This window comes from Panthera pardus, unplaced genomic scaffold (genome assembly GCF_024362965.1).
Source record: "Panthera pardus isolate Hobbes unplaced genomic scaffold, ASM2436296v1 HiC_scaffold_26, whole genome shotgun sequence".
NCBI classification, from domain to species: Eukaryota; Metazoa; Chordata; class Mammalia; order Carnivora; family Felidae; genus Panthera; species Panthera pardus.
In genome coordinates, this window is record NW_026526832.1 from 1883331 (window position 1) to 1908466 (window position 25136).

Consider the following 25136-nt stretch of genomic DNA (forward strand, 5'->3'; position numbering starts at 1 on the left):
CTAGGACTTCGAGAGCTAGGGAGGAGAAATCAATGCCTGATTTGAAAGCTTTAAAGGACAGGCGGACTCCTTTGTTAGGGGCTAATGTAGCTGATGACTTCAAGTTGAAGCCAGTGCTCATTTACCATTCTGAAAATCCTGGGGCCCTTAGATTATGCTAAATCTAGTCTGTGCTCTATAAATGGAACAACAAAGCCTGGATGACAGCACATTTGTTTACAACATGGTTTACTGAATATTTTAAGCCCATTGTTGAGACCTACGGCTCCGAAAAAAAAGATTCCTTTCAAAATATTACTGCTCATGGACAATGCACCTGTTCACCCAAGAGCTCTGATGGGAGATGTATGAGATTAATGTTGTTTTCATGCCTGCTAACACAGCATCCATTCTGCAGCCCATGGATCAAGGAATAATTTTGACTTGCAAGTCTTACTTAAGTAATATATTTTGTAAGGCTATAGCTGCCATAGATAATGTTTGTTTTGTTTTTTTTTTTAATGGATCCAGGCTGTTGCACGCTTAGTAGACTACGGTATAGTGTAAATATAACTTTCATGTGCACTGGGAAAACAAAATTCATTTGATTTGCTTTGCTGCAATAATTTGCTTTATTGAGGTAGTCTGGAACCACACCCACTGTGTCTCCAAGGTATGCCTATACTCTTTAGAGAAAATGGTACACTGTATTTCATACAGCTTCTGTTAAGTTGGAGGATGCATTCCACTGACGGTAGTTAGCAGAAGTTCCCTTATTAGAATTAGTAGAACTAAATGGCTTCAGTATGTCAGAAAGTTCAGAGCTATTACAATTTAAAAATACCTTTGGTAATTGTCAGCTGTGTGGGAAAATGAGCATGAATTTTTGATAGCTTTAAAAAAACTTAATGAGAAACACTATTCACTTGGATAAGTAAGACATGAATATATCCACAATTTAGCTTTTACTTCAGGTCTGTGAAGCTAGAGAGAAAATGGGTGGATTTGACTTGGTCTTTGGATGCAGAGTTGGAGGAGTGGGAAAACCTGTCTTTGACTAATGATACTTCTAGCCCGGCTTCCACGTTCTTGAGGTTTAAGTTGATAGAACTGTTGATTTGCATAAAATTAATTGCATAATATTATACTTTTCCTCTTGAGTTATGTAACTCCCCAAAGAAAGTGAATATTCATAACCATATTTCTGTTCTATTTTTTTATTCTTTTTGAGTCATCAGGCCTTACATTCAGCTAGTTTTTGAGGCAAATTATTTTAATATTATGTGAAGAAATAGTAACAATTCTAGACTGATAAGCACATTGTAAGTATATTAATGAGTTAAGGAGTCTCACTTTGTCTTAATATGTTGTACAACTGTGCACCAGCTAAAGTGATTTTAAGAGAAATGAAAAACCTAGTTAAGTGTCCCGGTGCATACTGTCTACTGGAACTCTTGGTTGAAGAATGAGAGGCTGTGATCAGGATCTCTCCACTGTGTCCACTGATACTGCTTGTGGGTATGGAAAAACTTGACTGGAAGTTCTTCTGTCCCCTGCGTTCCTTCTCTGCTTAGGGACTAGAAAACAAAAGCAAGCTGAGTGCAAGAACAGCTCCCTTTTTTCCGTTAGGTAGATATATGCCTCCTCAGAAGTTGGCATTGCCTTTTTCCCTTGGCTCTGCTCTGAATTGAGGGAATCAGTTATTGGGTCAACTATTATTGCTCTCCTCACTAAAGAGCTAGATATAGATAGTTCAGCTTGCTTATTTCTACGTATTTCCTCTCATAAGCCGGCGAAGAACAGATAACCTTTGGACTCTTTGCCCATGATCTGTGAAAAACTGGCCCAATTTAAAGGATGATGTTTTTTCAGTATCTGAGTAATTAAAACTCCATCCTTGAACTATTGATCTCTTTATTTTCTGTCCTTCCTTGCTGTACCTTCTCTTTACTATAACTGAATAAGAATGCTTAAGGGATCATGGCTTGACAGCATCCATTTAGTGTTTTACAGTGTGCTTTGGTTCGGCTTTAGGAGAAGTAAGATTGGAACACCTCTATGATCGTTATTAGAGATGCTTATTTTATTTAAAGCCATCTTTGCTTTGAGATCTTACAGTTTGTTCCCACAACTACTAACTTCTCCCAGCTATCTCTCAACTGGCTCCCCAAAAGTTGTTTCTTGGTTTTTGTTTTTTGTTTGTTTGCCAAAGAATCTACTTCCCTGCTCCCTTGGATCCTGAGGAAAGGTCTTTTTCTTTCTTTCTTTCTTTCTTTCTTTCTTTCTTTCTTTCTTTCTTTTTTTTATTTTATTTTAATCTTTTAGAGTGTGAGCAGGGGAGGGGCAGAAAGAGGGAGACAAAATCTGAAGCAGACTCCAGGCTCTGAGCTGTCAGCACAGAGACCGACGAGGGCCTCGAACCCACAAACCTTGAAATCATGACTTGAGCTGAAGTCGGATGCTTACTTAACTGACTGAGCTACCCAGGCGCCCTCAGAAAGGTCATGTCTGTCAGTTTCATATAAAATACTCCTCAAGGCTCTTGATTTATAAATAGGTTCATTTCTGTGCTGTTTGGGCTGATGCAGTGGACACAAAGATCACTCTTTCCTGTCAAATCTCTACTTTTTTTCCCTTTTTTCTTTATGGTGGTTATTTATTTAAGTAACCTTTATATCCAACACAGGGCTTGAGCTCACAACCCCAAGATCAAGAGTTGCATGCTCTATTGAGTGAGCCAGCCAAGTGCCCCTCTCCCCTTTTCTTTAGAAACTGTGTTAACATTTCCTTTAAGTTATCCTGCCCATTGCAAGTTAAAATTTAAAAAATGCTTTTACTTAAAATCATCATCCTGTCTGTAGTCACTGCTCTTAATCCTGAGTGGAACATACACGTGAAGGAAATTGAAGACCTATCAAAGGTCAAGTGACACCCCTTGGAAGCATTTAGAAGATAGCTCCTATTTTATAGACCCAGGGACCTGTGTGGGAAAGCTGTTTGGTTATTATATTTAGAATGGTTAGCTTTTGCAGGGTGCTTTGGAAAACACACTTAAACCAGTCTTTGAGTGTGAAAAGTGACAAAATTGACTTGCACACAGAACCCTCTGTTGAGGTGAACCTGTCTCTGTGCATTGCTAATGGAATGAATTTAAGTATCTGATTTGGAAGAGTCTTCCTAAAATAGTTTTCTTATCTAGGGTTGTGAATAGAAGTACACACTAACTTGGAATTATGAGTCTAGTTGGTGAATTTGGGGTTTTAAGTTGCCTTGCCAAATTGATTTACCAAATGAGAATTATTTCATTTGAGAGAATGAGAGTGTAAGTGGGGGAGGGACAGAGGGAGAGAGAGAATCCCAAACAGGCTCCACACTCAGCGTGGAGCCCATTGTGGGGCTTGATTTCACAACTGTGAGATCATGACTTGAGCTGAAACCAAGATTTGGAGGCTTAACTGACTGAGCCATCCTGGAGCCCTGAGGATTATTTTATAAAGATAGTAAAACTTTCCAGTTATTCTGATAGTTATCTTATGTTAAGCCATCTTTAGAAATTACAGTTGAACCAGAACTTAAGGAGTTCTCCATTTGGGGAAACTGGTCTTTGGAATAGATTTCAGTCAAATGTTGGTGACTTAAAAATTTGAGGTCTCATTTTTTTAATCTTGCGTTTTCCTAGCCCCATCCCGAAAGTCGGTTTTGACAGACCCAGCCAAAGTCAAGAAGCTGCAGCAGAGTGGTGAGGCCTTTGTACAGGATGACTCCTGCGTGAACATCGTTGCACAACTGCCTAAGTGCCGGGAGTGTCGCTTGGACAGTCTCCGCAAGGATAAGGAGCAACAGAAAGACTCACCTGTGTTTTGTCGCTTCTTTCACTTCAGGAGGTGAGGCATTTGGAGAAAAGCTCAGATAATCTGGACCTGATAGCATACAGTAAATCTAGAACTAAAAAGAGTGCAGATTGTATTTTTAGTCTTTGGGTTTGAGCATCTAGATCTTACTGAACGTTATTTCCTTCTCAATCTCCCTTTCCATTTTTTTTAAAGTAGAGAAACTTAAAATTCTTATTCTAACACTGACATTATAGAAAAGTGCTGAAGTTTTTGAAAAAAACCAGTACAAGTAACCACTGTTACTTTCCAGTGCAATTTAGTATTTGATGTGGTCATAAAATATGTTTGAGCTTATCTACTTGGGTATATTGCAGATACTGTTTTGAATCTTAGTTTTCCAGCATGTAGTAGGAACCACTTGATCGTGTTAGCTTTTTTTTTTTTTTTTTTTTACAAAATCTTTGAAAAAATAGGTGGGCGTGACAGTGTTTGAAAATTCACTTAACCAGTTTTCTTATTGGCATTAAGATCATTTTGTGGTTTTTGCCACTGAAAATAATACAGTAACAATCATCTTCTTGGCCCCATTTCTCACTGTTTACTTTGGAAGGATTACTGGAAGTGGCATTACTGGGTCAGAAGCAGTATGTGTTTTAAGACTTTGATACGTATGTTCTGCCAAATTCCCCTACAAGAGGGCTGCACCTGTGTCCATGCCCCGTGGCAGTAGTTGAGATTTCCTATCTCTGCAGTTTTGCCAGCAGGAAGAGGTGTATCTTTTTAAAAAATCTTTTCTAATTGTATAGGCAAAATCTTTTATTTTGACATTGTATTTTTAAGTCAAATTAATTTTCTCTAAATTTTTCTATCCTTAGTGAAGAAAAAGGCTGCTTCTTCTTGATATATCAGTGAGCAGTGTTGTTCTGGATGTAGATTCACTTTAGGTAGGATTCACTTTCTCAGAAATGTAGACGCTCTTAGGCTCAACTAGTTCTAATCCTAAACAGGTGTTGACTTGTATTTCTTCCTATTCACCCCCTCCTCTTTAGTTTTATCAAGATTAAAGAGTGATGAATAACTGAATTAAATGCACAGATATTTCAGGTCATTGACTGTATCTGTTCTGGTAACTTTCAGATTCAGTCTTATTTAATGAACTCTAGCATTTTTTAGGTGGTAGTTTGCCCCATTTGTTCCTGAGTAAATTGCAAAAGCACCATGATAAAGTGTGTGTCTAGTATTTAGGACCATAATAACTGTTAGCATGTTACCATACCCATATATTAGTGTATATTTTAAATAACACCTGGCCCAGAATATGTTCTTAATACAGATTAGCTCTATTCTACTTCCTCTCTGGAGAGTTTTTTTATACAAGTAAGTGTGTGAAGATGCATATGCAGTGGGTTCTGATATATGTTTTTTAGAGAACACAAAATATTATGTGTTGTACAGATCTTTGTATTTCCTTTTTTTTTTTTTTAATGTTTACTTTTAAGAGAGAGACAGAGTGTGAGCAGGGGAGGGGCAGAGGGAGAGAGGGAGACACAGAGTCTGAAGCAGGCTCCAGGCTGTGAGCTGTCAGCACAGAGCCCCAAGCAGGGCTCGAACTCACAAACCATGAGATCATGACCGTGCCAAAGTTGGACACTTAACCGACTGAGCCACCCAGGCTCCCCAGGTTTTGGTATAAGTTGCAGAGGCCTTATAGGGAGGGGATAGTTTTTTCTTTTGAATATTACTGGAGCTTTTTTTTTTTTTTTTCAATGTTTGTTTATTTTTTGAGAGAGAGAGACAGAATGCGAGCAGGGGAGGGGCAAGAGAGAGAGGGAGACACAGAATCTGAAGCAGGCTCCAGGCTGTGAGCTGTCAGCACAGAGCCCGATGCGGAGCTCGAACCCACAAACTGTGAGATCATGTCCTGAGCCAAAGTCGGATGTTTAACCGACTGATCCACTCAGGTGCCCCTGGAGCTTTTTTGTAACCACTGTTTTGTAGCCATCTAGAAATCACTCATTTTATGACTTAGCTGTTTTCCTATTTTTGACCTCTTTGAAGGAGAAAGTGCCTTTGCTTAATGTTGCATGGTAGAAGCCAGTCTAGTAGAAATTAGAACAAATTCACCTCTTTGCTAGAAAGAATATCATACTTTAAAGAACAGTCTTTTCCCCCCTGATGTTTAGAGAGAAGTTAAACATCTTCTTATGTAACTTAGAGTTACAGTAGTAAGGCCCAGTTGCCAAATCCTGTTTGCCATCTCCCCCTTTGAAGAGCTTTTCAGATTCATTTTTTAGTATTATGACTATCTGTAATTTGGGCGATCAATTAAAAATTTGCATCTCTCCTTTGGACTGTTTGAAATAAATTTGCCTCTGTTAAGCGACTCTCAGTGTCCTTTCAGTTCATTCTACACTCTTCTGGACAAATGGTTTTTCTAAAATACAACATTAGGTATGTATCATGGACTCAGAGATTTTTGATAGGTGCCCAGTGATCAGTGGAGAAATCAAGATCTTTCATTTTTTTTTTCTTTTGTATGAAATATAGTTTCTTTGACATGCTTTCTCTTACCTAATATCCACCTGTTCTTAAAGGCCAATGTTAATCACTATCCCTACCACAAAGTCTTAATATTAGCCCCACAAAACTCCCAGTCAGTACTTCCTTCTCTGGCTCCTATAAGATTTAATGATTGTTATGATACCTAACATATCCTACTTCTGTGTATATTATGTCTACTTCTGTGTCTCCAACTCGATTGACATAGAATGTCATTTTGAATAAATTTTGAAAAAATTCAAAACTAACACTTAGGAAACACACTTGGGTGTTAAAGATATTGAAAGAAAATCCTGAGAATGTATTCTGCCTTTTGCTTCACCTTCAGGTACTTAGGTCTGTCTTAACACTGCCTCTCATTCCAGAAGCTTACATAATAATTTGTAGCTGGTATTCAAATGGGTGCTGAATTCCTCAAGGATCTATGTGGACATGGCTTCAGTGACTGTCTAGAGTTAGCCTTCCTTGGCTGAGCATTATTCTTGAAGCAGTGTTTGTATTCAAATCTGATCAGATTATCTATCACCTGCTGTTTGGTTTCCGTTTTCTTCTGTGGTGACTTGTGATGGTCCTTGCTATAAAGTCCCAAGTCTGGAAGGTTCAACACCTGCCTCTGGAGGCAGTATGATTATATCTTGGTTGAAGTAAATAGCACTTCTCCCCCACCTCCCTCTCTGCATCTTCTGAGGGAAAACTTAGAAATTTAAAAATTTTTTAAATCTTTCCACTGATGTTGCTAAGTAACAATTGGCTGTAATTAGCCATGGAGATTATAGAAAACTGGGAAGGAATTTGATTTAAATAGTAACTATAAGGCGTAAATCATTTCTTTGTATGTGTGTAACATGCTTTTCCCCCCTCCACTTCCTCTAGGTTACAATTCAACAAACATGGTGTATTGCGGGTGGAAGGGTTCTTAACACCAAACAAGTACGACAGTGAAGCAATTGGCTTGTGGTTGCCTTTAACCAAAAACGTTGTGGGGACTGATTTGGACACTGCAAAGTATATCCTGGCCAACATTGGAGACCACTTCTGTCAAATGGTGATTTCTGAAAAGGAAGCTATGTCAACTATTGAGCCACACAGTAAGAGCATCTCTTAGGGGGTAGGATTTTTGAGTCCAACTTGATTTGTTCCTAAATGACACCTAAGTTCTAATTTGCATGGGTTTCATTTTCATCCAGAGGTTTAGATGACTTTGGTATAGTGAGGTTGCATTTTCCCTTTTATAATTTTTATAAGGTTCTGCCTGTTGGTCAGAGTCAGTCACTTGTCGTTGGGGTTGGTTTTGGAGTAGTTACCAAAGGAGTGGAACTCTTTGTTAAGGAAGGTGAAGTAGTGGTGGAATTTGCACAGCCTTATCAGCAGTGTGGGCTCCTCAAAAGGTGATGAGGCCTCTCTGGTTGGGTTATTTTTCAGACGAAGGCTCTTCTTTGTTTCTAAGTTTGTTTTGAGATGGAGTGCACGTGCACAAGCAGGGAGGGGTAGAGGATGAGAGAGAGTGAGAATTCCAAGCGGGATCCACACAGTAAATGCAGAGCCCAACATGAGGCTCGATCTTAACTGTGGGATCATGACCTGAGCTGAAATCGAGTCGAGCACTTAACCGACTGAGCCGCCCAAGCGTCCCTGAGACAAAGGTTCTTAATCAGGAATTCATTTCAAAGAAAATAGACTTGACTGAAAAATCAGAGTCTGAGGAGCTGGGTCCCAGGCATGAGAATGGGAACAAGTTCAGATGAAAAGGATTCTGTTAGAGTCAGGGTTTTAACAGAATATATGGAGGTTCCAGCTGGATGAGTGCCAGTGTCTTCCACTCTCTGAGAGCACTCTCACACTGATCTGGCGGCCCAGTAAATCACAGGGATCAGTGTGGGTGACATGAGAGCCAGACCTCCCTCATGATGTCTCAAAATCTGGTGTCTGGGAGAACAGCAGCACATCCTCCCTTTTTTATGCCTCTGTAGAAGTGAGACATCCCGCCAGAAACACCAAGGAGCAGCTATTTTATTTAAGTCTCACACTTTCCTCCATCATTTTGTCTTCCCCAAATGGTTGCAGTTTAAAAGTGAAGCCTTTCTGTTTCTCTGTAGATATCTTTTCAAACTTTGCATAACCAAATATGTTTCAGTACTGGCATCCACACATACCAGCCTTAAGAATTTTGGTTCTAGCTACCAGAAACTAAAGCTACTGGTTTCAGCACCAAAGTAGTTTGTTGGATAGGTACAGATACTGTTAAATTGCCAAGTCCAAGGAATGGAACTGAGGCATTCCAAGAAGCAGGAGGAATTCAGAGCTAGAAGGAGAATAGGATTGTGGGTTCCAGGAGGAAGCCAAAGTCACACTAAAGAGAGCTGTAGACTCTGTTCTGTTGAAATAATAGAGACTCTTATGAGTCAAGGATCTTATTAAAGTTGTTTTTCCTATAATCTTCTATTTAGGACAAGTGACACTGGTTTCCATTTTTAGTAGAGATAACAGAGTTTCCTTATTAAATACATTTAAGTAAAAGTGGGGTTAAAGAAAAAGTCTTTTTTTTTTTTTTTTACATGTTTTATTTTATTTTAAAATGTTTATTTTGAGAGAGAGAGTGTGCATGCACGGGGACAGGTAGAGAGAGAGAGAGGGTGAGAGCAAATCCAAAGCAGGGTCCGGGCTGTCAACACAGAGCCTGAAATGGGGCTCTAATCCCACAAATTGTGAGATCATGACCTGAGCCGAAATCAAGAGTCAGTCACTTAACCGACTGAGCCACCCAGGTGCCCCAAGAAAAATTGTTAGTAGTCTAGAAGTATTATATAAACGACTGGAATATAGAAACACTTTTTTGGAATATATTAGTAGCTTCACTCATGAATTAGCAGGACTGTTATAAGCAACTGATGTTTTTTTCTTTGCTCAAGAGAAGTCATTTGAACAATGTATAGAAAAAGGTACCGATAGTTTTCTTTTAAGAGCATAACTAAGAATCTCTGTCCTTGAAGATTTAAATATGATTAACCTTTCCTCCTTGCCTTTTTGATCATCCTGTTCTTCTCTGTTTCCTCTGTGACAAGTTGGTCAGTTGGAGAGAGGAGCTCACTGTGAGTGATACTGACAGATGCACCACAAGGTGTTCCAAAAAGGGTTACCCTCTGATCCTGAGATTGGGAAGCAGGTCTCAACCTTTATACATTTAGTCCTGTCTCTTCAATGACAAATAATCATTAAATGGGTGGCTGAGAAATGTAAGAATACTCTGTAATAAAACAGTCTACCTGAATGACCAAGGTGAAGTTCATAAAACCTCATTTGTAAAACACCTAAGGCTCTGTGTATCGTGCACTGAACTATTACATTATAATGAAATGGCAGAACTTCACTTAGCAATTGGATTAATTTGGTAAAAGCTGAAATTGATCATTTATGTTTTGGCCCATCAGAAGCAAGAATGAATAAACCACAGATTGGATTAGGAAAAAGATATTTTCCATATAATAAGAACATGGCAGTATTGATCCAGTCTTATTCAGAAGAGAGAGACAGACAGAAAAGTTTTCTGATTAACAGACATTGGGCTTTTGTGTGATCCAGGAAAATGTCCTCCTTTTGCATATAATCCTGAAGCTTTCTGATACCTGATTTGGCACTCCTCCTTACTAGGGGAGGGGAATGATGGTCTGCTCAGTCCTGTAAGGCTGCCCCATCCAGTTATCAGGGCTTGGCCACTGCAACAGAAAATACTAGTTTGGAGAATCTTGGATTATGCTTCAACCTGTTGGATATTTGGTTAGTGTGAGTCAGACCTGGATGCCTGCATCACTACTGGCACTAAAAAAATCAAGTTTCTGATTCTGGCCAATGAAGGAACCCAGCTGTGTACTGTTGTGCCCCCTTCAAGTTAATGTTCCCTAAGGGACAGGTTCCCTAAGACCTTGGGGCTTTTTCTAGGCTGTATGAGTGGATTCAGGGCCTGTGTGAATAACCTGACAATCTATGTTGGGCTGGCAGATCTGAGTCATTCTTGTTTCCTTTGGAGAAAGTATTGTCCACGCTGTCTTCAGATTCGGAAAGGGGCTCATGATCCAAACAAAAGGTGAAAGAACCACTGCTGTGTAATACCTGTGTCTTATTGCAGCTTCTGTAATTACTCATGCTTTTTCCATTGATTTATTCAGCAGTACTTATGTGCTAGCGGTATGCAGAGTGGGTTTGGTATAAGGCACAGTCCGAGCAGGGATTCTGCATGGACAGAGTTTAGTCTCCTAGGAGGAGGTAAAACTACACCTGACTGTATACAGTGTGAAGAAGCTTGAGTCTGAAATACCAATACAAGTTGATGGGAGTGCTGAAGGAATCCAGGAGAGCGTCATGGTGGAGGGTGGAGAGGTTGGGGGGGCATTTGAGATGGTCTTTGAAGGCTAAACAAAGTTGATGAGAACTCCAGTGAGAGGGAGGAATGATGTCAACTTCTCTCCCCTTTCATGTTTTACTTCAGAAGCACTCTCCTCCCCAGGACTAAGTGATTTATTGATTTTTGTAGGACAGGTTGCTTGGAAGCGAGCTGTCAAAGGTGTTCGGGAAATGTGTGATGTATGTGACACCACCATCTTCAACCTGCACTGGGTGTGTCCTAGGTGTGGGTTTGGAGTGTGTGTGGATTGCTACCGGATGAAGAGGAAGAATTGCCAACAAGGTTAGAAATGGCTTGATTCTCTCCTTCAAGCCCCCTTACACAAATTAAGCCGTTTATTGATTTGTGATTGATGGATTTCTGAAGCATTTAGGGCCAGAGTCCATGGGGAGCAATTACTACAGATCATTTCTTTGTAGGTGCTGCCTACAAGACTTTCTCTTGGCTAAGATGTGTGAAGAGTCAGATACATGAACCAGAGAACCTGATGCCTACACAGATCATTCCTGGAAAAGGTATTTCATGCAGTGCAGTGGTTTTCTTTTCCCCTTGTTCTGGTTAACTCAGGGGCTGGTGATTGGTTTTACTTTCTGTAGTATAATTACCTGCTAACTCACTTTAGTGTGTATTGTAAATTGTCCAAAAATGTGTTAAGTAATGCCCCCAAAACATTTTGATTAAGGTCTTGTGAATCGTTTTGTAGAAGGAAAATAATGCTTTTGTGGGGGAAGGCATACTTAGGATGAAAAGGAGGAAATATAAGCACCATGCTGCTAAAAAAAAAAAAAAAAAAAAAAGAAAGGAAAAAGTAATTCTGTTGGAAGTACCAGTTTCTACTTTGTAATATTGAGGTTGATAGTACCTAATACCCTTGTTCAGATGTTTGTCTCTGCCCCCCCCCCCCCCGCTTTTTTTGTAGCCCTCTATGATGTTGGAGACATTGTTCATTCAGTGAGAGCAAAATGGGGAATAAAAGCAAATTGTCCCTGTTCAAACAGGCAATTCAAACTCTTTTCAAAGCCAGCCTCAAAGGAAGACATAAAACAGGTATTACTGTTTATGCTAGATTCACCAACCTTGAGATTGTTGTCTGTCTTTTCAAATAACCCAAGGATTCCTATAGTGTATTTGAAAGGAACATGGGGACAGTGGTCCGTGGAAAGAGGCAAGTCATGTATTTCATGTGACACTTCATAGACCCATTCTCCCTTTCCACATTATTTTTGTGGACCTCATCTGTAGTCTCTTTTAGTAGGTTTTAATTTTTGTTCCTTGAAAGAGCAAAAACGTCTGTCTGTTGTAGTCTACTTAATGAGTTGCTATTGAATTTTATGTGGGTTTTTTAAAAAACTTTGTGCTTTATAGAGTTAAGATTATTTAGATATTCTTTACAATCTTTTAAAATTACTGAATATGTTTTACCTATATATTTGAGGGGTTGAAGGAAATAATATTGAAATGAACCTTTATATCCCCATTTCTCACCTCAAAAAATGTACATTTCTGTGGTGCCCATGTGACTTTTCCTGGTAGCATCCCTTTCATCTCCACCATCACCTCTACCCCACTCTCTCTTCTTCCCCTTTACCCCAGTGTATCATTCTCTCACATTGTGTTTGATAATCAGAAGTTCTTTCACATTTTCATAAAGCTTTGGCGTCAGAGGCAGTATAGCTAGAAGAGCTGTGCCCCTTAGATTCAGAACTGAATTTGAAATCTTTTTCTGCCACTTTCTAGTTGCATGACTTTGGCTCACATGGACGGTTTCACATGAGGAGTTCCACTTTCTTATCAATAGCAGAAGAAGAATAATACTGATAATTGGGTATCACAGAAATCCATCACACATAAAAGAAAGATCAGGACCACAGCAGGAATTTGTTGTTTCCTTCCTTATGTTTGTATAAACTCATTAGCTGAGTCAAGGCAGTTTTTAAGTAACAGAAAAATAAGTGGTGTGCTCTGTCCAGTTTTTTAAATGTTTGAGTTCTTTTAAGAGCTGTTGATCACATTTTAAAGCCTACTATGCTATGCTAAAACAAAAGAGCATTTTGTATTCTGCATCCCATTTCCTTCTGAAATCACAGCTGTACCTTTCCTACCCTGCTTCATTCATTCATTTATTCATTCATTCATTCATTCATTCATCAGCCATGCTGTGAGTGCCTATTCAAGATATTATGAGCTCACAGGGAAGATAGACACAAACTAGTCATTTTAAAGCAGCGTGGTAAGGGGAGTGATAAGGGTTTGTATGAGCAAGAGATGGGTGGTAAAGGGGTAGAGAGGGAAACATGTCTTTTGTTTTCACCAGCAATACTTAGAAGCTATAAGAAAATTAAAATCTCTTTTATCTTGTATAGTTCTGCCCTGTTACTGCAAGGTTACTGCAGCTGTGGTGATGTCCAGGACTATTAGGTGGTTTTGTTTGGGGTATTTATGTCTTACTGGTGAGCTGTTAGGGAAGAGGATAAGAAAAAGGAAATGTAATGTTTTAGCTTGTGGAAAATTCTCCTTTTATACTCAACACAGACTTCCTTTGCTGGAGAAAAACCTACTCTTGGTGCTGGGTTCCAGCAGAATCCCTTGGTGTTGGAGCCAGTGCCTGTGGCTGGGGAAGCTACTTCCAAGCCAGCCAGCAGCATGAAGCCCACCTGTCCAGCCAGCACATCTCCTTTAAACTGGCTGGCAGACCTGACCAGCGGGAATGTCAACAAGGAAAACAAGGGTGAGTGTTTTCTGCTTTCCTGTGGGTTCCTGAGAACTTTAGTCCATTCACGGGAGGAATTGGCAACCTCAGTTGTTGTGAGAACAGAGTAATTAGAAGTGTGTGGAATGGAAAGTATTGGTTCCCTGTAGTTCTCCTGAGTCCTGGTACAAATGCAAGTATTTTTAAAATGCAACCCCAAAGGGGAGAACTTTTGCTGACTGTAGAACTCTAGGTTGAGATTGTGTTTGGCAAGAAAGGAGGGGGCTGAGACTTGTTTTAATAGGCGATTTTCCATCTTTCTGTCCTTACCCTGTTTGTTTTTTCTGTTTTGTCTAATTAGAATGTTCTGGCTTCAGTTTTATTTTTCTCATCTGTGCTTTGTCTCAGGATGCTTGACGACAGTATAAAGAACATGGGCTTTGGATTCAGGTAGTTCGTTAGGTTTAGGCGATTATGCTTTTTAGCCATGTTTTAAGAAAGAAAAATTGCAGGTTAATTTCTTTTGTGCAAAGATCCTAATCAAAATTTCAGTGAATAGAATTCAACACTGGGGCGCCTGGGTGGCTCAGTTGGTTAAGTGTCTGATTCTTGATTTCGGCTCAGGTCATTATCTCATGGTTCGTGGGTTCAAGCCCCGCATTGGGCTCTGTGCTCACAATGCAGAGCCTGCTTGGGATTCTCTGTGTCTGTCTGTCTGTCTCTCTCTCTCTCTCTCTCTCTCTCTGCCCTTCCCCTGCTTGCTATCTCTCTATCTCTTGCAAAAATAAGTAAATAAATATTAAAAAAAAATTCAACACTATGAATAAAGGAATTCTATAGCATGACCAAGTAGGGCTTCAGAAATGCAGCTGTAGTTTAACATTGAAAATGTGGGAGAAAAGTCATGTGACAAGACACAAAGTAGTATAATTCAATAGCTATTCATGATTAAAACAACTCTTAAATAGGAACAAAGGGAATATCCTCAATCTAATGAGTTTCTATAATAAAACTGACAGCAAATATAATGGTTGGTTTTTTTAATTGATATTTTTTTAACAGTTTTCCTCTGCTCAGGAATAAGAGAATACCTGCCATCACTATTTTATTAAACATTGTACTGGAAGTCCTGGCTGTTGCAAAGGCAGACAAAAAGATATAAGGATTGGAAAGAAAGATAAAGCTGTCGATATATATTTTTTTAAAGTTGTCGATATTTTAGACAATCTGATTATATGTGTGAAAAATCTAAAAGTATCCATATTTAATAAACATATCTACCAAGATTGCTAGTTACAGTGTTAATTTACATAAATCCATTATATTTTGTATATCAGGAGCACACAAATAGAAGAGGGAAGTCTAAAAAATACCATTTGCACCATGTGAGTTCACTCATGTGGAATCTAAGTGGTTTTTTTTACATTTATTTATTTTTGAGACACAGAGTGTGAGCGGTGGGGTTGGGGGGGTGGGTGCAGAGAGAGAGGGAGACACAGAATCCAAAGCAGGCTCTAGGCTTTGAGCTGCCAGCACAGAGCCCGATGTAGGGCTCGAGCCCACGCACCATGAGATCATGACCTGAGCTGAAGTCATACGCTCAACCGACTGAGCCACCCAGGTGCCCCTCACTCCCCTCACTCATGTGGAATCTAAAAAAACAAATGAATAAACAAAAAGTAGAATCAGATCTATAATTGCAAGAGGGGAGAGGGGGTGGGCAAAATGGGTGAAGGGGAGTAGGAGATACAGGCTTCCAGTTATGGAATGGATAAGTCACAGGAATAAAAGGCACAGCAATAGGGAATATAGTCATTGATGTTGTAATACTGTTGTATGGTGACAGATGGTAGCTACATCTGAAACTAAAGTAATACTGTGTGTCAACTATACTCAAAAAAAAGTTTTTTTAACATAATATCACCTTGAATGTTGGATATTTATTATTTTAATACAAGTTGGAAATCCTTGTCTAAATCAGTAATTTCATTAGTATTTATCCTCTTAAGTTTTTTGGTTCTAAAGTAAATGAAAGCCAAGTTCGAAAGTAATTCTAATAGAAGACAAATAAGGGATTTGCCTTTTGGAACGCTTTTCCATATGGATGTTTTTCGTTTTGTTTCTAGAAAAACAACCAACAATGCCAATTCTAAAGAACGAAATCAAATGCCTTCCACCCCTCCCCCCTTTGAGCAAATCCAGCACAGTCCTCCACACCTTTAACAGCACAATTTTAACACCTGTAAGCAACAACAATTCTGGTTTCCTCCGAAATCTCTTGAATTCCTCTACAGGAAAGGTAAGCATTTGTTTTATTGTTTGTATTCCATCTTACAAAGATGAATACAGTCAGAGCAGGAAGAGACTAGAGAAATTGAAACAGAAAGTAGAAAGAGGGATTTGAATCTTAGGCTTTCCTTCATGGGTGCAGGTTTTATTGGCAGGCAGGCTTCACAGGGTTGTAGTACTGGGCTGGGCCATTTTCTCCTAGTAAACTTTTTTCTATACCTGCTTCCTGTGAGTTGTAATGTCAAGTGACGGAAGGGGACTTACCTGTTTGTCTTAGGGTCCTGACTTGGAATCTTTTCTGGATATGTAATGGCCATCCTACTATTATAGGAATGGGTCTTTTGATGGTAGGGAATATTTAAGATTGTGTTCTTTCTCAAATTCAGACAGAAAATGGACTCAAGAATACACCAAAAATCCTTGATGACATCTTTGCCTCTTTGGTGCAAAATAAGACTGCCACTGATTTATCTAAGAGGCCTCAAGGACTGACTATTAAGCCTAGCATTCTGGGCTTTGACACTCCTCACTATTGGCTGTGTGATAATCGCTTGCTATGCCTCCAGGATCCCAACAACAAGAGCAACTGGAATGTGTTTAGGGAGTGCTGGAAACAAGGACAGGTAAGAGGGGCCTCTGCTCCTCCAACCCAGTTCAGACCCCCTTTTGGAGGTCTTTTGGCAGGCTTCTGACAGCCCTGCTCCCCGCCCCCGCCTCTACCTCTCAATTGTGAGTGGTATATACTTTATCTGCTACTTTTGTACTTTATTGTTTGGGGTGAATATAATTAGGGCACTGTAGCTGTGAGTCTTATTTTTTGGAGTGGACATTCCTGAGCTCTCTACTAGTGAGGTTTTGATTGCTTCCAAACCAGTTATCACTGGGTTTTTGATGAGTGCTTTCTGGGCTCAGTGATTCTTGGGTATTGATTCTCAACAGAAGAAGTGAGAGCATGACTAAGAGGCTGATGGGGTTTAGGAGATTAGACAAAATACTATCCAAATCATGTGTCCCTCTTCCCAGAGTTAAAACCCTTATGCTGAAGGCAATTTTAGGTGGGCCAGAGCCATGTGGTATCATCTTGGAATTGGTGTGTAGTCTCCCAGGGGCCTGTTTTTAAAGGGCAGCCTTGTTCAATCTTAGGTTTTGGTTGATGGTTTAGGAGATACATGGCTTTGTAGACCTACTCCTCAGTGTTTTTGTTTTGGTTTTTGTATTTGGGATCTTTGGCTTCTCTTCTGGGCCAAATGGAGTCCTCACTACAGGAACGCTATGTTCTTGGACAAGTACAGGACTTGGGGAATTGGCAAATAGAGTTATGTATTTAACCAAAAAAAAATTTAAGAATTTTTTAATTCAGCCCCATATACTAACTAATAAGATTTGTTCATGATGGCAGTGACAGGCTGAATACGATCCACCACCCATGTTTTGTTTAGATTACATAATTTTTTTTAAAAAAATTGAACTCCCCAGTATTTTAGTCAGACTGTTTCACATAAAGATCGGGATTCCTGGGGGTGCCTGGGTGGCTCAGTCCATTAGGTGACGGATTCTTCAGCTCAGGTCATGATCTCGCAGTTCGTGAGTTCAAGCCCCGCATCAGGTTTTGTGCTGACTGCTTGGGATTCTCTCTCCTCTCTCTGCCCCTCCCCCCCTTCACTCTCTCACTCTGTCTCTTGCTATCAAAAAAAAAAAAAAAAAAAAAACATTAAAAAAATTGGGCTTGTCTTGGCCTTTTCGGGTGCCTGTTCCTGCCTGGTAGCAAGCATATTCTGTGAGTAATGGATCTGAGTCGAAGATGTGATTCTTGCTCGTAGACACTTACTAATGTAGTTAGAGCAAGGACTGTGTGAAGACAAATGCTGTGGGAGCTGAGAGCACTAAGCTGTCACTTTGGGATCTAACACTGAGGACCAGCCACAGAGAAACAAGGGGCTGTTTGAAAAGGGGCTGCCACTGGTTTGGGGACAGAGCTGGGGGAGTTCAAACTAAAGTCTTTGTTCTCTTTTAGCCAGTGATGGTGTCAGGAGTGCATCATAAGTTGAACAGTGACCTCTGGAAACCTGAATCCTTCAGGAAAGAGTTTGGGAATCAGGAAGTCGACCTAGTTAACTGTAGGACCAATGAAATCATCACGGGAGCCACAGTAGGAGACTTCTGGGATGGATTTGAAGATGTTCCAAGTATGTATTAAAGACCTTTTAAGGGGGTTAGAATGTGAAGGGAGAGCACAGGAGTAGCAGGAGTCTGAAGCCCTTCAGCAGCAATGACAGCATTGTCTGTGATCTTAGAGTTTAAAATTAGTGTGTTCTCTCTTCCTCCCCTTTCATTTTGCAAAGGTTATGCTTTCGACCTGAGGCCCATTCACTTTGTAGTTCCTTAAAGAGGTGAGGTTTTAGTTACCTGTACTTACGGTGGCTCCATGTCTGTCCTGTAACTGACATTCTGTGCCTCCACCTGTGCCTGGCGGGAGGGGAGCACAAAGCCAGGGCGTGGGACTCAAGGCTGGTGGTGTTATGTGTATCTCACTTTTATACATCCTTTTTACGTTTAAAAATTTTAATTATTGATTAATAAAATAAGACCTGAAGATGCCAGGGAATGTGAATTCATTTAACACCGGGTGTCCTGGTCACTGCCTACTGCAACTGGGCTAGAGGGGCATTGAGGCAGTAAGGCAGCTTGTGTGTCTGGTGCTAAGGCTTGGCCCTTTCTATGTATTGGCCAATCAGTAGTAAACTGTTTCCAAGAACATCAAGTTCATCTTTGACCCTGGGGATTCACATCACAGGCATCTGTCACCAGGCCTCCATCCCTGCTGGAGGGTTTGACCAGTTCATTCTTTAGACTCTCAGTAGCTCAAGGTCACTCATTCATCACCCTCACTTTTGTAGACACACTTCCATCTTTGAATCTGCTTCCTTATTTCCTTTTGTCCATATTTATAGATTATGGCTCATACTTTATTTGTAACAAAGTATTTAATACAAGGCATGATGGGGTTTTCTACAAGTACATACTAAGATGGAGTTTCAGACATAAGATGGTTACTTAGGGATCAACATCTGCGAAATAAAGGAAGAGGAAGCAGGACTGAGCAGGCAAAGGAGTCAGTTGCAATGCAGACTCAACAAAGCCTCAGCGAATCTTGCAGGGAGTTCTGAAGCAAGTATTGCCCTCCATTGTCTCTGATTAGGCTGCAGTTGGAAATTGCCAGGGTCTTTATTCCCCTGCCTCCCTTATTCTCTAAATGCTGGTGTCCCAGGACGGACATGATCTGGCAAGGCAGCCCTGTGCAGCTGGGGCAGACCTTATGAAGCTTTCCAGTTAGGCCTGAGTTCAAAGCCTGACTCTTGATATGTACTTGTGCATATGAGCTTGGTAACTTCATTTTTCTGGGACTCAAAACTTCCTCATGCCGGCAGATGGTAAAAACAGCTAAGAGTCAACTATAGCTTGCCTTTTCTTTACTGACGATTCTGCTGCGCACACCCCCAGCTCACCACCCACACTGACATACTGCTGGTATTCTGAACATACGCGGTACCCTGTGTTTTTCTTTGCTTCCTCCTGTAGTGTGCACTTAGCTAGGTTATGGGACAGTACTTGGTTGACTACAAAACATTATTACAAATGTTAGTCCTCAAGAGTACAGGGTCTGAAGTCAAACCTGGGCTCCAATTCCAGTTCTGCCACTTAGTAACAGGTTGATCTTGGGCATCTGCCAGTTTCCTCATCCCAAAATGGGAATATTAAATAGTGCCTAAACTCACTGGGATGTTGGCTTTAGTTGTAAGGATTAAATGGTTAAAACACTTAGCAGAGACTAGAACACAGCAAGAAATGACATAATAGTTGTCATTGCTGTTAATCGTAATTATCAGTATCTTTTTCAAGTAGAGCTTGGTTCTTGGTTCCTTGGCATTACAATGGGTAATAGTGCTGACTAAACCCTGTGGTGCTGTTGACCCTAGTTATCCCTGGACAGAACATCAGGTAGTTTCAGTCTTGCTGGGCAAAACAAGTCATTTATATTTCATGGTGGCCTCAGAAAATCTGGTCTACTAAACATCTGTGGCCTCTGATTTTTAAAGTGCAGTACTGTTTATTAGTTGGAGAGCTACTCACTTCTTCCAGAACACTGTATAGGAGGAAGAGACTGGATCTGAAACAGACAGCTGTCAAAACCAACTATGTGTAAAGGGCAAAAGGGGGTGGCTGAAGTCTGTAAGTGTGCAGCAGTTTAATAAGCATCTAGAAAAGCTTAGTTCGTAATTTTTATTTTGCTACTCCTGTGTTACCTCCTGGGTACGAATGCATTTCTTGGCCCTACGGAAATAAAATAGGCAATTTTATTGCAATTGGCAGGAGGGGAATATTAAAGAAAAATATTTGTGTACTGAACGTATCGGATTGTGAAGATTTTGCAGAGGTAAATTTTATTGAATTGTTAAGCATAAAATGCTAATTTGCCATTTATTTTGGTCTGTTTCTGAGTTATGAATGATAACAATTCAGTAATTCTGGCTACTTTTCAGACCGTTTGAAGAATGAAAAAGAACCAATGGTGTTGAAACTTAAGGACTGGCCACCAGGAGAAGATTTTAGAGATATGATGCCTTCTAGGTATGATTATTGGTGGGGTGAGGGATGAATCTGTCCTTGACTTGATAGGCTAAATTCTTTTTGAGGTGGTGAGAAAACAGTTTTCAGAAGAGAAAGATGAAATATGGAATAGTTCCACTGGTGCTGATATTTCATTTCTAGTCTTGGAGAAGTATGTTTTAAATGAGATGAAGTTCCTGACTCTGAGATCTGGCTGACTAATGAAAGGTCCACTAGTTTCAACTGTAGTGCCCTGCTAGAAAGAGGCCGGCTGAGGTGTGCAGCCTCTGGGCTGGAGGCAGTGCTGGGATCAGACACATCAGGTTCAGTGCAATGATACCGTTGAATTAGACAGCAAGACTGCTGAATTGGTAGATCCATTTTCCTGATTGGAGCTTGGACTTTGAAAAGAATGCTTAGAACTAATAACACATCCCTGAGTGTCACTTCTTACCATCAGAAAGTTATCACTCAAATCATTTGTCTGAAATATTCCAGATCATTTTGTTAAAGATGTGTGCTGTAGGAGAGGAAGAAGACATTTTTGTTCCTAACTACTATAAGTCTCATCTTAAATATTGTAAGGAAAGCTATCTCCATCTTTATCTTCCTATTGGTAAGAAGGAACAAAAAAATGTTGGATTAGAAAGGCAGACTTATTTTGCTAACGCTTGGTTGTCTTGTCCTAGGTTTGATGATCTGATGGCCAATATCCCACTGCCCGAGTACACAAGGAGAGATGGCAAACTAAACTTGGCTTCCAGGCTGCCAAACTACTTTGTTAGGCCAGATCTTGGTCCCAAGATGTATAACGCCTACGGTAAGGAAGAAACGGCTAAGTTGAAAACCTTATAATGGAAATAGAGTTAAGTCAGAATGTTTGGAAAATTGCTTTTGGGGGAGATGGAGATGGACAACATTCATAATCCTAATAAGAACACTGCATTTGGCTTCATTTTTGTGTATTTCCTTTCATTCCTTTCCGTGTGTGTGTATTTCCTTTTCGTAGTTACAGTTGTAAGACATATGCAGTTTTTACTTTTTCTTTTTTTTACATCTAATATTATATCTTAAAATCTTTGTGGTGCTTAATTGTTTTTAGTGTGATATTTTTTAAATGATTGTATGGTATATCATCAAATCAATTCTGTTATTCATCTTAAAATCAGTCTGCTACATTGCAGCTGTTTTAAAACCAGCTGTACTTAAATGCAAGTAATCCATGTTGGTGAGTAGTAGTTTGTTCCTTAAGTTAGTATTGGAAGCACACTTTGTTTGTTGTTTTATGTTTATTTTTGAGAGAGAGAGAGAGGAGTGCAAGTGAGGGAGGAGCAGAGAGAGAGATAGACACACACAGAACCTGAAGCAGGCTCCAGGCTCTGAGCTGTCAGCCCAGAGCCTGATGCAGGGCTCAAACCCACGAACTGTGAGATCATGACCTGAGCCGAAGTCGCTGCTCAACTGACTGAGCCACCCAGGCCCCCTGGAAGCACCTTTTGAATTGGATAGTTTATGGAGTCATGTCTAAACAATGAAAATCCAACGAGGAAGACTGTACAAGATAGAGATTGATTTCCTTGGTCACCAACTAGTTTGGTTTTTTTTTAAATTTTTTAATGTTTTATTTTTGAGAGAGACACACACAGAATGCGAGCGGGGGAAGACCAGAGAGAGAGGGAGACATAGGATCTGAAGCAGGCTCCGGGCTCTGCATGGAGCCCAATATGGGGCTTGAACCCACAAACCGTGAGATCATGACCTGAGCTGAAGTCGGATGCTTAACCAGCCTAGCCACCCATGTGCCCCTGATCTTGAATAGTTTTATGTTGGGTCTTTATTTAGGTCTTGGTGATAGTTGGCTGTTTTGAAGGAATTATTTACCCATTGATTGTTGAATGAAGTTTAAGTTTTTTGGATCATTTATTGAATTTGCTTTAGTCTTTTATACTATTTGGATCCCATTTTTCCTTCTAGAAATTACTTCTTTGATTTTATTCTTTCCTTCTATTTTTTTTTTTTTAAACGTTTATTTATTTTTGAGACAGAGAGAGACAGAGCATGAACAGGGGAGGGGCAGAGAGAGAGGGAGTCACAGAATCTGAAACAGGCTCCAGGCTCTGAGCTATCAGCACAGAGCCTGACGCGGGGCTCGAACTCACGGACCATGAGATCATGACCTGAGCCGAAGTCGGACGCTTACCCGACCAAGCTACCCAGGCGCCCCTATTCTTTCCTTCTATAATTACTCTCAACTCCAGTCTCTCGGGCCTGAGGGTGACAGCCCTCCTGAAGATGAGACAGAGTCCTTTAGCACCTTTGCTGTGTTTTCCCGAGACTGTCAGGGGAGGAGAAGAGCAGGGGCTTGGATCTCAGCCCCACAGTTCTTCCATTAGGATGGAGTCAGCTCAGGGATCCACCTGGACTGGAGTCAGGGAACATTTCGAGAAGGAAGTTCATGTTGGGAAGCTCCCACGGTCTAGATGCCCGGGATGGTGAGAAATGGTCTGTGGGAGAGAGGACACAGCAGGCAGGGGTCCCCTGGCCTATTCCCTTTGCTTTCCAAATCTCAGTTTAGAGAACCCTGCATGTGCTGTGGGGCTGTTGCATGTTCCCTAGTTGAGTTGCCTTTCTGCAAGCCCATCGGAGCAGTTAGTTGGTTGGAGCATACTCTGTTTACAGTGGGGGTTTACAGTGAACTTACATGAATGAAAGTATTTTTCCACAAAAGGAAATGGTGGAAGTGGTATAATGTCGCATAGTGATTATCCTTGCTTTGTAGACATCCTGAAGCTTTATGGGGTAGAAGTGGTTATCTGAGAAGTTTTCAGAATAAATTGTCTGCTTGGTTTGAATGGCTTGGCAGCATGGACACCCATAGATAGATGGCAGTGTTGTTACTCTTTAAAAGCTTTACCTGTGACAAAATAAGCAGTGAGGGATTGAAAATAATGAAAATGTGTTCGTTTTCAAACACCTTGTACTTTCTCATAAAATTAAAGAGCGGTCATTTTCAAACGTCCAGTGATCGAGCTGTGACTCCTCAGTCAGAGTAGAGTGAAAAGGTTCTTTGGAGAGAGAGAGAGAGTCAGTATCTCTCCAGCTCCAGTACCACCAGCAGTTTTACAGATGTCCAGGTCTTCAGGACAGTAGCAGGGACAGTGACCTTCTCGGGTCTGAGCCTAGGACGTCAAGTCTCCTAATTTCCAGGCTAGAGCCATTCTACTCTGCCCCCAACCCCCAGCAGCCCGGATTGTGTCCACTTACATGCTTTTCGTAACAGTCCATGGTGCTGTGTTTCAGGATTTTCTATTTTCTGGGAATCCTTTCCCTGGGACCTTTATGTTTTTGTGATCTTAGTCTGTTGGAGTTCAGGCTCCTTTTAGAGACTGTTTTATCAGTGTGCAGTCGCCGTGGCCACATTTGGATGGGCTTTGTGCTGATGGCTGGGTAGGTGTCACCTCCTTCCTCGTTGGCACAGCTGTTTTCCCCTATTTGGCACTGATCCAAGAGCAAGCAGCCTGACGAAGCTCTGAGACCTACCTGTTCACGCTTCCTTCCACAGTGTTAACTGTCGCCCTGCAATTTGTGTTTGTCGTTCCCGCATATTTGTGATGCTACCATATATATTTGTATTCCCGCGGAATATTCTTTGAGATTTAACCTGTGTTTGAGCTTCATAGAAATAGAATCAGGCTTTTGGATATTCATCCATGCTATCATTTATTACTGTCCATTTCATTCATTTTTCTTGTGTCCTATTAATTGCTTTTTCTTCTTAAATTTAAATTTTACTCTTTATTATAGAAAAATGTCCCAAATGCACTCAGAACTTCAGAGTCTAATACAGTGACTGCCCATATACTTACTACCCAGTCACAGTAGCTATCAGTTTTTTACCATGAGTGTTTCATTATTCAATCCCGTTATATTTGTCCCTTACCACGTTAAAACAAATCTTTTATGTATCGCCTTTAAAGCACATCCTTTGATTTTGCCCTAATACCTAATGTTCTCTCCCCACTCTTGGGGCTCATAGGTCAACTGAATGGAAAGAAAGGAAGGCACAGCAGGGCTTTAGGGCCACAGTCCCAGGTGGACGTTATGGGGTGCCCTCTGCTGTGGAGAGTAGCTCCTAGAACCGTAGGGTCTCACAAATCAGAGGGAAGTCCTTGGCCTCCTCCAGACAAAACAGGGCTGTTTCGGGGCTGGCAGGTTAGAAAATGACTTCCGCTTGCCCAGTTCAAGCCAGGCTTCCCTTCACTGCCCATTCAAGAAGCAGAGTCCACATGTCAGGGTGGGCTGTCCAGGGTGACCACAGGGCTTGGTGAGCCTCAGGGTGAGTGCTGAGCAAAGTAGATCTTTTTCAGGGGGTAGGAGATTAAAGTCTCAGACTATGAGCTTGTGCTGTGGCTCACCCTACCCTCCCTATTTGTTTTTGTTTTTACAGTTGAAGGAACCAAGGCAGTGTTTTCTTTCGTTCTGAGTGTATAGTCATTTGAGGTCCCAGCTTTATGTGTATGTGAAGGGGATTTCTGTTAGACTCTCCATCCTGAGTGGACCCTGGGCCTTAGGTTTTACCCCACAGTGCTCTAGGCTGTGACAACCTGGGCTTGGATTCACCTGGTCAAGCACATGTCCTTTTGGAGGAGCCACTTTACCATTCCTGAGTCCTGCTTTCTGATTTCTTGGCTTATGAGTGTTTCTTTCTTTCTTTTTTTTTTTTTTTTGCCAGCACACTGATTCATTAGAAGAAAATTTTCTTCAATAATTTCATCCAGTA

General features: G+C 40.7%; 1 protein-coding gene across 2 annotated transcripts in view; it reads left to right on the forward strand.

Moving 5' to 3' along the window:
• KDM3A (lysine demethylase 3A) overlaps positions 1 to 25136 on the forward strand; it is a 52970-nt gene that overhangs the window by 23375 nt on the left and 4459 nt on the right. For both annotated transcript variants that reach the window (XM_019444010.2, XM_019444032.2), the window contains exons 11-21: positions 3659 to 3863; positions 7245 to 7459; positions 10900 to 11052; positions 11190 to 11285; positions 11690 to 11817; positions 13303 to 13498; positions 15586 to 15758; positions 16135 to 16371; positions 17763 to 17934; positions 20290 to 20377; positions 21046 to 21176. In XM_019444010.2, the coding sequence (XP_019299555.1) occupies positions 3659 to 3863; positions 7245 to 7459; positions 10900 to 11052; positions 11190 to 11285; positions 11690 to 11817; positions 13303 to 13498; positions 15586 to 15758; positions 16135 to 16371; positions 17763 to 17934; positions 20290 to 20377; positions 21046 to 21176 (1794 nt within the window). The remainder of the gene's footprint in view (positions 1 to 3658; positions 3864 to 7244; positions 7460 to 10899; positions 11053 to 11189; positions 11286 to 11689; positions 11818 to 13302; positions 13499 to 15585; positions 15759 to 16134; positions 16372 to 17762; positions 17935 to 20289; positions 20378 to 21045; positions 21177 to 25136) is intronic.